We start from the raw sequence: 14,236 nt of genomic DNA, 5'->3' as shown, positions 1-14,236 counted from the left end.
CCCACCTTCTCTGCTGGACTTCTTGACTTTTGCTCTGTTCTGACCGACACTTTGCTGCTGTTCTCGGACAGTTTCTCTGGGCTCTGGCCCCCTACCATGCCCCTGGCCTCAGCCCTTCTCACTGTGGATGACCCTCAAATGTTTCCTCCCTGTTGTGCTTCCCCTTCTCTCCATGCCCTTGCATCCCTCCCACCCTCCCTTTGTGCTGTGGCTGCATCCACACTTATGGAACTCTGCTTTGTCTTGTGTAGTGACTCTAGTTAATGGTATCTGCTTTAGACCTAGCACCATATACCATGCCTATGTGACTCTTGGAGTTTATCCAGTCATATCCCCTCCCTATGTGTGTAGAGATGACTCTAATCATTAGTGTATGCAGTAGACCTTTGACCGATTGCAATAATGTTAAGCTTTGGTATTCGCTGAAGTCCTTACACCATATACCACCCCTATGCGTCTTCTAGAGCAGCTGAAATTCCAGGAGCCTAGTCCCGACAGCTCGACGACTTCGTAGGGCTGGAAGAGGTCCCCCGCTACACGGCGGAGGAGGGCACTCGACATCGAAGGCTGTCCTATGTAAAGCGCTTTGATAACCTAATCGGTTCAAGATCCTGAAATGTGCAACGTAACTGATTCTATGTAAACTGCTGTGATAACTTGTAACGGAACTGGTGCTATGTAAAGCGCTCTGATAACCTAATCGGTTCAAGTTCGCGCTATAGAAAACTCTAAAAATAAATAAAGAAAATAAATAAAGAAAAAAAAAAACACCAACCTATATGTTAAAATAATATGCAGCAAATCGCGAGAAAACAGAGCCTGATAGTCGACCTATATGATGAGATAAAATGTAAAGGTATCTTTATTGCTCATTCCCCAGCGGAACTCCAGCATGTTTATTTTGCCAGCGCTGCAGAATCCCCACTTAACTCTACTTCCAGCACCTATGTGCTTGCCTAGTGTGAGATCTGCCACGGTTGCTCAACTTGATGTTGTGACTTGAGCCTGCATTCATGTGGTTGATTGAGTAAAAGATTGTATATATATTCACAGCCTATAGGTATGTGTTTGGAGTCATTTATTACTTTTGGCTTCTCTGAATGAAGAGTGGTTCCTTGATTTCTGCGGGTACTCCCATAGTGAATGGCTTGTATGTGCAGAATCTATGGAATGCTTTGCTATTACCCCTGAAAGTAGCAGTAGTAAAATGGCCTGCCCACCAACACCCTCATGATTAAGGTGCCGATTTTGATTTTTGGGCGGAATAGCTTCTGCCATACACTGACTTGGTCCTGGGATTGTCCCACACCTGGTCAGTGGTCCTGACCGCCTCATTAGGATGCAACCGAACACTGTTCGGTCGCATTTCTACATTTCCCTATGGAGCAGGAATGCACCATATTTCCAAGATATGGTGCATTCCTGTTCTTTCAGCCGATGCACAATTAGTAGCCATGATTGAACGCAGGTACCATGGTGCAAGGTTTGGGTCTGTGTTGTTGGCAGGATCACTTGTGTGCAGTAAGGGACACCCTACTGCACATAAACAATAATTGGAGGCCTTTTCCTCGTTCAATTCTCAGTACACATGGAAAGAGGAAAAAAACGAGGAGAAATGTAAACATTTCTCCTCATTGCACCTGCTCTAGGGAGGCGCAAGGTTTTGCCGCTGTCCCAGGTTTACAGGATATTGTAAATCTGCGCAGAGGCAAAGTTCATGGATGTTGCATGCGAACACACTCAAAAACACACATGGAATGCCTCTTTGCCTCGACTTGTGCTGCTCTGCCTTACTCGATATCTACAAGGCCTTGAAAAGTCATGCAGGGTGGCTTTAACTGGCCTTGTAGATATGGCTAAGCCCTGTGCAACACCGTAACGTCACAAAATGTGACGATCCGGCAGTTCACTGGGCTTGTAGATATGTCCCTTTGTGTGGCTATGTAAACACTGTTTTCGAGTTAGCTGACGGATTAACATGACATTGCTGTGAATGGAGGCAGCGTGACCTTTGTAAGATTCATAAGTAATTCCCAGCTCCTGACTAAGGCAAATTGGAGTTTGCAGTGTTTTGATGTAACTTACTAATTTATCACTGAGTTTTACAGGAGCTGGAGTTGTGTTTTCGGATGAATTCTGACATTTATTTGTAGTGATAAGGTCTGTTTCATTGCACATGCATGAGTGCGCTTTTCCGCATGGGTGCTGTTCATTGCAGGAGAGCACACTACTACATGGATGCTTATCTAATCCTCTCTATTCACTGTACATTCTGGGAAATGTATTTGTTCAGCAGAAGGGATCATATATACATAAAGTTTTATGCTATAGCCTGTGGTGGAATTGAAGCTACCTTCTACCCCAGCGAATCATGGATTGGCAGGCATGTTGGTATCACTGTGCATGGGAGAGCCAGTATTATCACAGATATACAGCATGGATATGTATCTGACTTAGTCGATTCACCGATATAGTTGCTCTTTTCACACTGGGCTGTGAATTGATTGACCATATGAGGATGACGACTTGGGAGCCTTGTTTTGTGTTGCTGCTACGCATAGTGTGTGTACAGATCTATAGGCTGGTATTTAGACATTTTTTTAAGATTTAGATTTTTCCTCATTCATTTAGAGTTAGATTTGTGATTTTGATTAATTATGCTGTGAAATCAGTAAGCCGTTGGTGAGTATCGAACGTAGTCGGTGGTGGAACTCTGTAGACTATTCACCTGTACTTAACGTCCTCTTTATCTCTTTTTGTAGGTCTTATGATAGTCAGATGACTTGTCCTGATGGTAGCCTATAAGTTGGATTGGGGTTTAATCATCAACAGCAAATTCCTTGGTTTATAAGGACTTTGTTTGGTGAAGACTACCTGTGAAAATATGAACAGGTATTTGTGTTGATTGTTACAGTGGCCAGGGATTGTCAACAGATTTGTTTTTTACATGTACATAAGTCACTTATTCACACACTGCGTCATTTGGACTGTTGTCACAAAGTCAGTTCACTATGCCATAAACCTACATTAAATTGTAAAAGAGAAATTATATATGACCAAACACGTAAGAAACAGGCATGTTGTATTCATTGCAATTGCATGATTGACAGCTTCACTGAATGACATGCAATACATTTTGATTGGTTGTGGATCACAGTAGAATAGTACTGCACAGTTACTCTTCCAAAAGAGTCTCACAGGACAACTGCTTTGTAAAATGATGCTAGTGAATAACATGAAGTAGGCATTTTCGTTGTAGAAAATATGCCTCAAGTAAGACAGGGCTCAAAGCATGCAGAATGTTAGACTGAAAAAGGGACTATATACCCCAGTTAATGTTGAAAGAAAGTGGGCCACACAAAGCCCTGTTAAAAAAGAATCCCTGTTTCTAATTGAGATAGCTTAAAAGACATGTATAAAAATAGACTGTGTAAAGTGTAAGTATTTCTGTACAAGTGAATTGGAAGATAAATCTAATCATGGAGCATAGCTCTATTGGGAAGTCAATACATGCAGTTTCTGGACCCCAGCGACGGAGGCTTGCCTTTTCTGCTTCTGTGCTCATATATTGATACATAAAAAAGTAGTACTGGATTTAAAATAATCGACATACATATTGCAGGTTGGGACAATGACATAATCGAATAAAGCAAAGTTGACAATTGTGGCAATATAAATCAATGGGAGCAATTACAAATGAGAAAATTTATATTCCTGGATCAAGTCAAACAAGCTTTATTCGACGATTGTCATAAAAGCAACGTACAAATAAATATAAACATATATCAGAATAAAACATTTTTTTGGTACAAAATTTCTAATTAAAAAAATATATATCCATTTCATCGTTGTACATTGATTTAAAATTTAAATTTAAATTTAACACCTTGGGTACAAATTAATCACTTAACAATCTGTTTCTAATGGTCCAGGCCCAGCCTAAGAACTTTGCCACAGGTATGTAAACTCTATACACCAAAAGATTGCCTCTTTCACCTACATTTATGACCACACTTGCGGAAAAGTTGAGCACGCTATTGATCGTATTCAACAAGGTATTTTTATTTATACCAAACCAATTATGGAATTAATCAAGATTCAAACCAACATATTTTTTCACACACATAAAGACACATAGATACATTAATTATTTACACCATAAATATCAAATTCATACACAATACAAATATGATCCTAATTCTGTTTAACAAAACAATTAAGAACAAAATAAGTAATAGTCCTAAAACAAACAGAACATTTCAAACATGTGTGACATACAATGAAACATTTTCAACTGTGAGGGACGATTAAAGCAAAAAAAGTAATGAAAAAAGAGAGAAGGGAAGGTAGAAAAGAAGCAAAGTTAATGTGTGTATTTTGCAACAGCAGAGTTGCTGCTGTCTCGAAATAAATCAAAACAACTCCTTTCTAACTGGCCGACGCGTTTCGATTCCAGTAGGAAAATTCTGGAATCTCATCAGGGCACAAAAAGTTCTGTCTGTGGAAAGAAAGGGGAATTGAATTAGGAGTCTGAACACTATAAGTTCTGTCTCCCAAGAGACATGTAAACTGGCATATCAGTGCAGGAGCGGATAATTCTAATTGCCACCGAACCTCTATCGGTGCCCATCAACCCTCATATTGGGTGAAGCCATATTCTCCGGGGAACTACGTACATTGGGCATTCAAAAAGCAGATGGCCTATTGTTTCCATAGGTGCTGAGCAGGACGGACATGCCGTTTTGGCTGACTTGGACCAGCTGCTGGTAAATGCCCCAACCGGTAGGCTCCCAATTCTCAGTTGAAAATACAATTTACGATCCAGGGGTTTTTAGGATCACATCCCAAAAGGCTTCCAATTTGGGTACGTTTTTGATATCCATAAACAGACCTGTCAAAGACCCTTGATCGATAGACCTAAAAGACTTGGAAGCCACAAACTGCCAGTATAATTTTTTAAGTGCCTTTTTGGGAGGAAACCTACTATTTGTGGGGTCATCCCACAAATCCCGTAAACCCAAATCAAACAATAGGCACCTAATGTGTCTTAACCACTTTATTTTGTGATAGGTGTCACTACTGATTATATCAAGTAATCCCCTTGAGTAGGTTTCCAGTTCCGGGGAGGTCCAAATCCTCCTCCAATACAAAATAGGACGTAAAGAAGCTATAAGTGCTATTGGGAACATGCCTAAATCATAAAAAAGAGGGTTCAAGGGGGTACTCTTATGCAATTTTATTAGATTCCTTAAAAAGGCACTCTCTGAGATTGGCATCCCCTTGAGATTTTCAGTTCCCCACATTTCAACCCCGTACAGAGTGGAACTAACCACTTTGCCATTATAAACTTGCAATACTGGGGATATAGGTTTAGTAAAGGATTTGGCATGTTCTACAGTCAAAGCACCCGCTAGCTGTCTATGCTTAAGGGTAGCCAGCTCAATTTGTTGGTTCCAGCACAAATTATGCTGGATACAAACTCCCAAATAGGTGAAGGATTGGACCCTTTCCGACGGGCGCTTATTCATAAGCACGGTTCCCTTAAAAGATTTAGACGCATTAAAAGTCATAAATTTTGATTTTTGAACATTTACCTCTAACCCACGTCCTATACAAAAATCTTCAAAGAGACCTAAACTTTTTTGAATCCCACTTGGAGTTTTTGCAATTAAAAGACAATCATCAGCAAACATTAAAATGGGCACTTTGGCTCCAGCAATGGTTGGTGCATCAACGTTGGAATCAATTAAAATTTGTGCCACATCATTAATGTATAAAGAAAATAAGGTTGGGGCCAGGACACAGCCCTGTCGTACTCCAGTTTTCACTGGGAAATGTGGGGTAACATTCCCGGGACTCCCCCACCTAATCTGTGCAAAATTCTGTTTGTGCAATCTTTTTACCAGGGATAAAAGAGTCCCTGGCATACCCATGTTATTAAGAACATTCCATAGTGTGGAGCGAGGGACCAGGTCAAATGCCGCTCTTAAATCTATGAAAGCAGCATAAAGGCTTTTATCACCAATTGTCACTATCTTCCAGTAGAGCATTGCAAAATGCAACACCTGGTCGATAGTGCTAATTGAGTTTCTAAACCCTGCCTGAAGGTGTGATAAGATCTTATTATCACGTTCCCAGTCTAGGATTTTGTTTAAAACCAGCCTGCCAAATATTTTTTGGGATGTATCAATCAGGCTGATTGGCCGGTAATTTCCTGGCTGGGACCTATCCCCTTTTTTATAAACGGGTATGATCTCTGCTCCGTTCCAGGAGCTTGGTATTGGAGCTACCCTAGCGATCACATTTGACAGGAGAAATAGGTAGTTGCCCCAGGAGTTCTTATCTTGTAAGAATAGATCTGCAGGTATGCCATCGATGCCTGGCACTCTACCAGGGACCGCTAAGTCTTGAGCACACTGTACATCTTTCAGAGTGAAGAAGTCTTCAGTTAGAATTTCCAGGGGTACTTCCACTACTGGTTGGGAGTCTTTGCCTTTAGCATACTGGGGCTGGAAATATTCTACCCATTTTTCTTGGGGGGCCCAATTTTGCGGTTTATCCGGATTTGCGTCTACACCCCATTTGTAGACATTCCAGAATCTTCGCGTGTCTTTAGAAGATCCTGCCTCTTTGAGGTCATTCCACCTTTTTTCATCCCAGTCTCGCTTGGCACTTAAGACAGTGTTTTTATATGTTAGTCTAGCTGCTCTAATATTCTCAGTTATCTCTGATTTGATTGCTTCTCCCAGATTTAGGCGGGCCTTCCTGCATTCGCTAGAATACCACCAAGATGGTTCTGGGACTCGGGAGGGATTCCGCCGGCAGGGCTTAACAAAAAGGCTCTTTAATTCCCCAAAGAGAACCTCATGAATCCTGGTCCCCTCACCTAATTTTAAGGAATCATTGACTGGTTCAGATAACATCAATAAATCACATTTTGCCTGTTCAAGCTTGCTGCTTATAAAATCCATGTTCTCTTTAAGGAGTGAAACTTTGGACCACCGGACGTGGCGCCTGTCATTAGATATTACGATATCATGGGGGGAGGTAGTAACCATCTTAGCCCCAAGATGTTCAGGAGATTCCCAGTAAGTAAGACTCATAGCCAGGGGATTGTGGTCACTCTCTACCCTATCTATGACTACCATGTCTTCAAGATATTTCCATAGACCCAGATTAATCAGAATGTAGTCAATTCTGCTCTTGCGATTACCACTTATAAATGTGCATGCACCAAATTTATTGCCAGTGGTCCTACCATTAATTGATCTTAGACCTTTATTAAGCAGATAGAATTCATTTGAACCACTATATCTGTCCATTTATTTACTGGGTCAAGCTCCAATTTGGGAATCCCCCATTCCCTATCCTCCTCCTCCGACACGTTCCAGCTTCCTTTCAAAAGAGGCTCAAAGTTTACATTAAAATCCCCCCCAACAATTACATTTGAGGGCAAGTGTCGACTTTCCAAAAAGTCTTCCAATACTAATAAAACCTCAGATTTCCTACCCCCCGTACTTCTCGCATAAATATTGCAAACATAGAGTGATTTGTCATTTGGAAACTTAAGACTTAGTATCTGGAGATCCCTATGGTTAGTCGGAATGGTTTTTATTAATACACCCAGGTCTTGCCTTATCCAGATCGTAAGCCCTCCGACTGGTCTCCCTCTCCCTTCCTTCACTGCAGGGATACTATAATTCAAGTAATCTGTCAGGTTTCCTGGAATAAGCATATTTCATGTTCTTTAATAAATAATGCCCACTCCGGTGACTCCAACTTAGACCTTAGGCCAGCTATGTTCCAGGAAAGAACAGACCCTGATCTACCACTAGTGAGCACGGGGCTAGGTTGCTCCATGAGCTCCAAATTAATATCTGGGGAAATAACCTCAACTGAGGAACAAAGTGGTGAAATTTGTTCCTCTGATGAGTTTGCTATAACACCAATGGGTTCCTGTCCACATAATTCTGTATCGATGGGAGATGATAATAAAGATTGCAATTGGAGTCAATCGTTGGAGTCCAATCCTGAACTTTCCCCAAGTGCAGTATCCTCCTTTTTCTCCCTCGCGGACTTCCAGGATTGGAGGGGAGTAGCTCTCATTTGGATCCTGGAATAATCTGGGGAGCAGGATCTAAATTCTAAGTTTAACAATTCTCCGGCTATCCTTGGATTCTTTAGAATAAGTTCAATGCAATCATAGGCATCGCCCTTAGAGGTAAGCCTACTTGCTCGGAGAATGTCTTCCCTGATCACTGATCTGCAACCCCTTACATGTCTAATCCAATGGATGGCTTTATTAGTTAGGGCGTCAGGTGATTCACGATCTCTACCGACAGGGAGTTTAGGTATATTGATCAGATATACTGGAGGTGACTTGGAAATGTTTCGGACCGGTTTGCTGGTCCCAGAATTTTTTGGGATAGGGCCAGTTGTTCTCTGGTGACTAGATACAGGGTTGCTACCAGCTTGTTTTGGCCTAAGGGGTTGGTTGGGTCCCAATGAACCTGGTATATTACTTGTTGGTATTACAGCAATAGGGTGTGATAGATGATTTCCACCAATCGCTTGGGACCCTGTTTTAGGCGTCTCGCTATTTCTGCAGTGACTAAATGCTGCTGTATCTGTTTTGGGCTTTTCGCCTGGTTTTGGGGCAGTGTTTCCTGTCTGGACTAATACACCACCCTGGCTTATTCTTGGAGCTTGGGGGGCTATAGGGGCTTTCTTATTTAGATTGCTAACAACTGCGGTTAAATCATCAATTTTGACTTGCATCCCCTTAATTAGGTCACATAGATGAGTTACAAGGTTATACAGAGGATTATTAGTTCGATCATCTACCTCGGGATCACCCTGTTGAATGGTTACTGTCTCGCTAGAACCAGGATTTATCATATCCGGTTCCTTGTCTAGATGTGAATTTTCAATTTGGGCTAGAATAGCAAATTTATTGGTACAAGGTATGTTTAAAACATTTACGATGTTTCCACTCACACTCGCTAAGCTTTCATCTGATATTTCCTGTGGTGATGTTTTATCCCCTGATTGTGGCTTTGGAATAAACATTTCAGGTATTACCACTGGTCCCCTTGTAGCAATCTTTCCATCCTTTACAATTCCTATGCCAGTAGCCACATGGTCTTCAACCCCTACATTAGAGGAAGTTGCTAGCAAGTCAGAGCAGTCTGCAAGTAGGTCATCAATTCTGTCCATTACACAGTTCCCTGCTGCATGTAGTTGGTGCTTTCTGGTAGGCTTGCATTTTTGTCTTTTCGGTTGTTTTCCTCCCTTGGTATACCCCCCAGCATCAGTAAGTTCCTCTGTATTCTTCCTTTTCCCCATTATACAGGAAACAGTGGATCACAATGGTAAATGGACAGTACCTTTGCTGGTATGAGTAGGGGGGGTGGCCCAGCCCAGCCTCCTCCGGCCCCTGACGGCCACAGACGGCCCGCCCTTGGTCCGGGCTTCGTCCGGCGTTGGGCGCTGCGTCCCGCGCTGCGTCGACCTGTTGTTGTTTTAACGCCGGCGGGTAGGTGGGCGTGCCTCCTCTGGCACCTGGTCGCGCACGGGCTCCTGGACTCTGGAGTCCTGTGCGGTGCTGCTGTGAATGACGCTGGGCTCCTCTGGGAGCTGGAACCACCTCCATGCGGTGATTGAAGACAGCGCTGCGGGACCCGCGCCACCGGGTCCGGCGAGGAGTTTTAACGCCGGCGGGCAGGTGGGCGTGCCTCCTCTGGCACCTGGTCGCGCACGGGCTCCTGGACTCTGGAGTCCCGTGCGGTGCTGCAGTGAATGATGCTGGGCTCCTCTGGGAGCTGGAACCGCCTCCGTGCGGTGATTGAAGACAGCGCTGTGGGACCCGCGCCAGCGGGTCCGGCGAGGAGTTTTAACTCCGGTGGGCAGGTGGGCGTGCCTCCTCTGGCACCTGGTCGCGCACGGGCTCCTGGACTCTGGAGTCCCGTGCGGTGCTGCAGTGAATGACGCTGGGCTCTTCCGGGAGCTGGAACCGCCTCCGTGCGGTGATTGAAGACAGCGCTGCGGAACCCGCGCTAGCGGGTCCGGCGAGGAGTTTTAAGGCCGGGGGGCAGGTGGGCGTGCCTCCTCTGGCACCTGGTCGCACACGGGCTCCTGGACTCTGGAGTCCCGTGCAGTGCTGCAGTGAATGACGCTGGGCTCCTCCGGGAGCTGGAACCGCCTCCGTGCGGTGATTGAAGACAGCGCTGCGGGACCCGCGCCAGCGGGTCCGGCGAGGAGTTTTAACGCCGACGGGCAGGTGGGCGTGCCTCCTCTGGCACCTGGTCGCGCACGGGCTCCTGGACTCTGGAGTTCCGTGCGGTGCTGCAGGGAATGATGCTGGGCTCCTCCGGGAGCTGGAACCGCCTCCGTGCGGTGATTGAAGACAGCGCTGCGGGACCCGCGCTAGCGGGTCCGGCGAGGAGTTTTAACGCCGGCGGGCAGGTGGGCGTGCCTCCTCTGGCACCTGGTCGCGCACGGGCTCCTGGACTCTGGAGTCCCGTGCGGTGCTGCAGTGAATGACGCTGGGCTCCTCCGGGAGCTGGAACCGCCTCCGTGCGGTGATTGAAGACAGCGCTGCGGGACCGAGTAAGATGACCAGGTCATGTGTAAAGACAGAGGAGATAGCAAAGGAAATGCTGGTATGTTTTTGAAGAGGTAGATCAGCTGGAAATAGTAAAATAATTCATGCTGTGCAAAAACTTTGTGTGTGTGTGTCTCGGGAGGAGAATGTTGTGAATGGAGAATGAGGTCTTCTGGTGTGATGGCATGCAGAAGGTTGCACTGGAGAATAAACATGTGCAGCATCAACCACGTAAAAGCTGAGACATCTCATTAGTGTCTTCTCTACAATAGAAGGAAAGTGAAACAGTTAAATGGTATGAAGTAAAGATATTGACGACTAATGGGGGGACATGTAGAACACAGAGGTAAGCATGCATGGTGAAGAAGTCATGTTGCACAATGTAGGGAAGACAAATGTATGTATGTAGGAATACCACTCTGAAGAAACTCCAGAATTACCTTTCCTGTCCCATATTCTGCTCCAAGATCCTCTGCTGATCCTTTGGAGGAGTTGAACAGTTGAAGTGCCAGGACCCGGATAGCCTCATTGAGCTTCTTTATGAAGTCAGGGTGGTCAGAAGTTGCATTCGGTTCTAAAGGAAGAATAGACAAGGCTGCTGTGAGATATAACACATATGTGAGTTCAGTTATTGTAATCTGAATCAAAATGTAGAGTTCCTCCAAATATGTCTGAACTAAATAAACTTATGAAACATCCACTTAATGTGCGGGTATGGCAAATCATACCATCCTGATCAAGACACCTTAACTATGTAGATAAGACTAAAAACATAGATTTTCGGCACTCTAACAGCATTTTGTGACTTCCCACTTGAAACCCACGTCGCTTAACATGACTCAGACGTCTGAAAATGAATATTTACTTTCTCTACTGAGTAAAAGGCATGAAAATATGAGATGAGATCTACATCTGAAGGAACAAAGTTTTAGGTTCTGGGTATGAGAATGGAACCCAGTTATGGAGAAAGCTTTGCTTTCTTTTGAGAGGTATAACAAGACTTCGACCTAACTATAGGAGTGTATTCCCCTGCAGAGCCTGCACCCCAAATACTCTTTTGATGGGTATGACAAGACTTTCACCTAACTAAAGAATTATATTTCCCTGCAGAGCTTCCACCCCAAATACTCTAATTTTCAATGTGACCCTAGACACAAAGCCAACAAGCACCTATGAATTTAGAATGATAGTAAGTGAGCAGGATCCATATTTAAGACCCTTTGCATCTCAAACATCCTGGAGGTGGTGTGATGGATAGTAGCATAAACTTCAATCCTCACTGCTGGTCATATCATATTGCTGTTTATTTTACCCTAGGACATGGTGGTGGATCAGCCATTGGTTGCTGCCAGGAAATGCAGTCAGCCAGGGAGCCCCACAAAAGTAATAAAGAGGGAAATCAAGTGTTGTACTCATCATATTACTTTAAACTCCCATGTTTTAGATACAATAATGCTTTGACTGTGTATGCAGTAAGACCACAGACCAGATCCGGATGTTCTGGGCCGGGCTTGATCCTGAATAAAGTATCTACTCCACGTTTCCCTCTTTCTCTGGGAGCAAAATCAGCATTCACACAACATAACCTCCCAATAAAGGAACTGTAACACAAAAATATGTCTGTGTCCTTTTAAGAGGGAGAAGGCATTCAATGAAGCTTCCAAACCATCATGGGACAAGTTGAAGGCACCACAATAGCATATTATTTTTCTAGGGAGGGAAGACATTACACAGCTAGCATCCTATACTGCATGCTCCAATCTGCAGGTTCAGAGTCCCGCTATTGTTCTACACCATAGGTTGCACCATCTTCAGCTCTCCCAAGAGGGACAGGAGACTATGTCCTGGCCTGTGGAATTCGGTCTATTCAGGAGCGAAGAAAGTAAAAAGGGCCTGTAAGAATATTGTTAGAAGTTGGGGAGGATGTGAGTCCTTCTCAAGAAATAAGTTTGAAATCTTGTGAAGCCCAACCCAGAAGTTCAATAAATGAACCTAGGATAAAACCCTTATAGAATTTGGTCCGTCAGGCATGCAAGGTGATAATGTGCAATTGAACACTCTGCAGTCCACTTGTTTACAGCACAATACACTTTACCTCGGAGAAATAACAGGAAATCATCAACGGTATCAGCACCTCATGTCAGATCACCATGTTGAACTTGTTTTTAGCCACAGCAGTTCATAAAAGAAATATAAATACAAAGACCTCGTCTTCTAGAACCATATATTTTTAATGAAATGAATACTGTCAACTGTATTTGTCTATCGCCCTAGGGCTTCTCTGAGAGATCACGTCCCTAGCCTGGCCGTGCATAGCTTAAGCAAAACCTCACAAGAAGCATGCCATTTATAGCATGGCTGGCTACTAACAAGACTGTAGGAAACCACTGTACATTGTCTTAACTTGTTTTTATTGTAAATTTTAAATGAAATTCAAACCAACCAACAAACCCGCATATTTGCATGTGAATTTTATGTGCATTGGTGGTCGTGACGGCCTTTTGTGATATAAATCAAATCAAATAAAAGTTATTTTTTTGTTCATTCATTCACTCAGATAGGATTAACTTAAGGAAAATGGGATAAGTATTTAGAAATAACAAAATAATAAAAAAAAGTCAAAACCCTACATAATAAGAATCTCACCAACAATTTCTAAAAATTGTTCACATTTTAAGTAGAATTTTTTTTTTAAATTAAAATCCAAAAAGCGGACTCAGAGAAATGAACATTTTAGGGCAAGAAGCATCAATCAGAAATCACTGTTTACGGTTGACCAGGACATAAGTGCAATTTCAGACTGACTGCAATTGGAGCAGAGGTCGGATAAACCACGTTGGTTTTCCTGGTCAAAGTGTTTACCTTCTGACTAATCTCTGAATTGGAAGTTACAATCCTCTAGTGGGGCAAGATTGCAGGCTGTATCTTTAGAAGCCCTATCGAAGTTGAATTGCTACTGGACATTGTCCCACTGATGCCATTGGTGTTGATGGACACAGCTCTGAGTGTAAATAAAATCTAATTTAGCACCCATCAATATCCTCTCATTGGGTGGATAGTTTTTGCAACTTCGCCTATCAAGATATTTACTTTCAGACTCTTTTTCTTAGCTTAAAATCCTCCAGTTGGGGTAGCCTGGGAGCTGGTTCAGATGAAATTCTTTTCAAATCGAATACCTTTTACGCGACGCCCTGCTGAACTTCTGGAGGTCTCATCTTTGAGACTTTCCTAAACAGTTCCTCTTGGTCCCTTCTAAAGCTCCTAGAACATATGGACCAGCAATTAGTGGCCAATGCTCACTCCAGCAGTAGCTACAAACAGGGTGCAGTCCAGGTCCAGTTGTTATTGGTCAGCTGATCACTTGAGGAAAAAAACATCTTGCTGCTTGTTTTGTCCCTGAAGCCGTACAGGAGGTCAGGCAATTGACCATTAGAGACCACTTCTCACTCCTAGATATGATTGACAGCAGGTCCATTCTCATGTTTTTCCACAGGTACAGTAAGTGTTCTGATGAGCTGGGTGTTAAGTGCCACTTTGTGAGATTTTCTAGTCAGTGACTGAGGTGTCTCTTGGACACCCCCTGAACAAAAGTGCCCAAAGTTAGGCTCATCCTGCTGCCTAACTGCAAACTAT

General features: G+C 43.6%; 1 protein-coding gene across 1 annotated transcript in view; it reads right to left on the bottom strand.

Moving 5' to 3' along the window:
• LOC147732424 (uncharacterized) overlaps positions 1–14,236 on the bottom strand; it is a 2,559,122-nt gene that overhangs the window by 36,299 nt on the left and 2,508,587 nt on the right. The window contains exon 97 of the mRNA XM_086954262.1: positions 11,044–11,177. Coding sequence (XP_086810388.1) covers positions 11,044–11,177 — 134 coding nt within the window. The remainder of the gene's footprint in view (positions 1–11,043; positions 11,178–14,236) is intronic.

The sequence above is a fragment of the Lissotriton vulgaris genome, chromosome 2_1, assembly GCF_964263255.1.
Source record: "Lissotriton vulgaris chromosome 2_1, aLisVul1.2, whole genome shotgun sequence".
In the NCBI taxonomy this organism is placed as follows: Eukaryota; Metazoa; Chordata; class Amphibia; order Caudata; family Salamandridae; genus Lissotriton; species Lissotriton vulgaris.
This window is presented reverse-complemented; position numbering and strand designations above follow the sequence as displayed.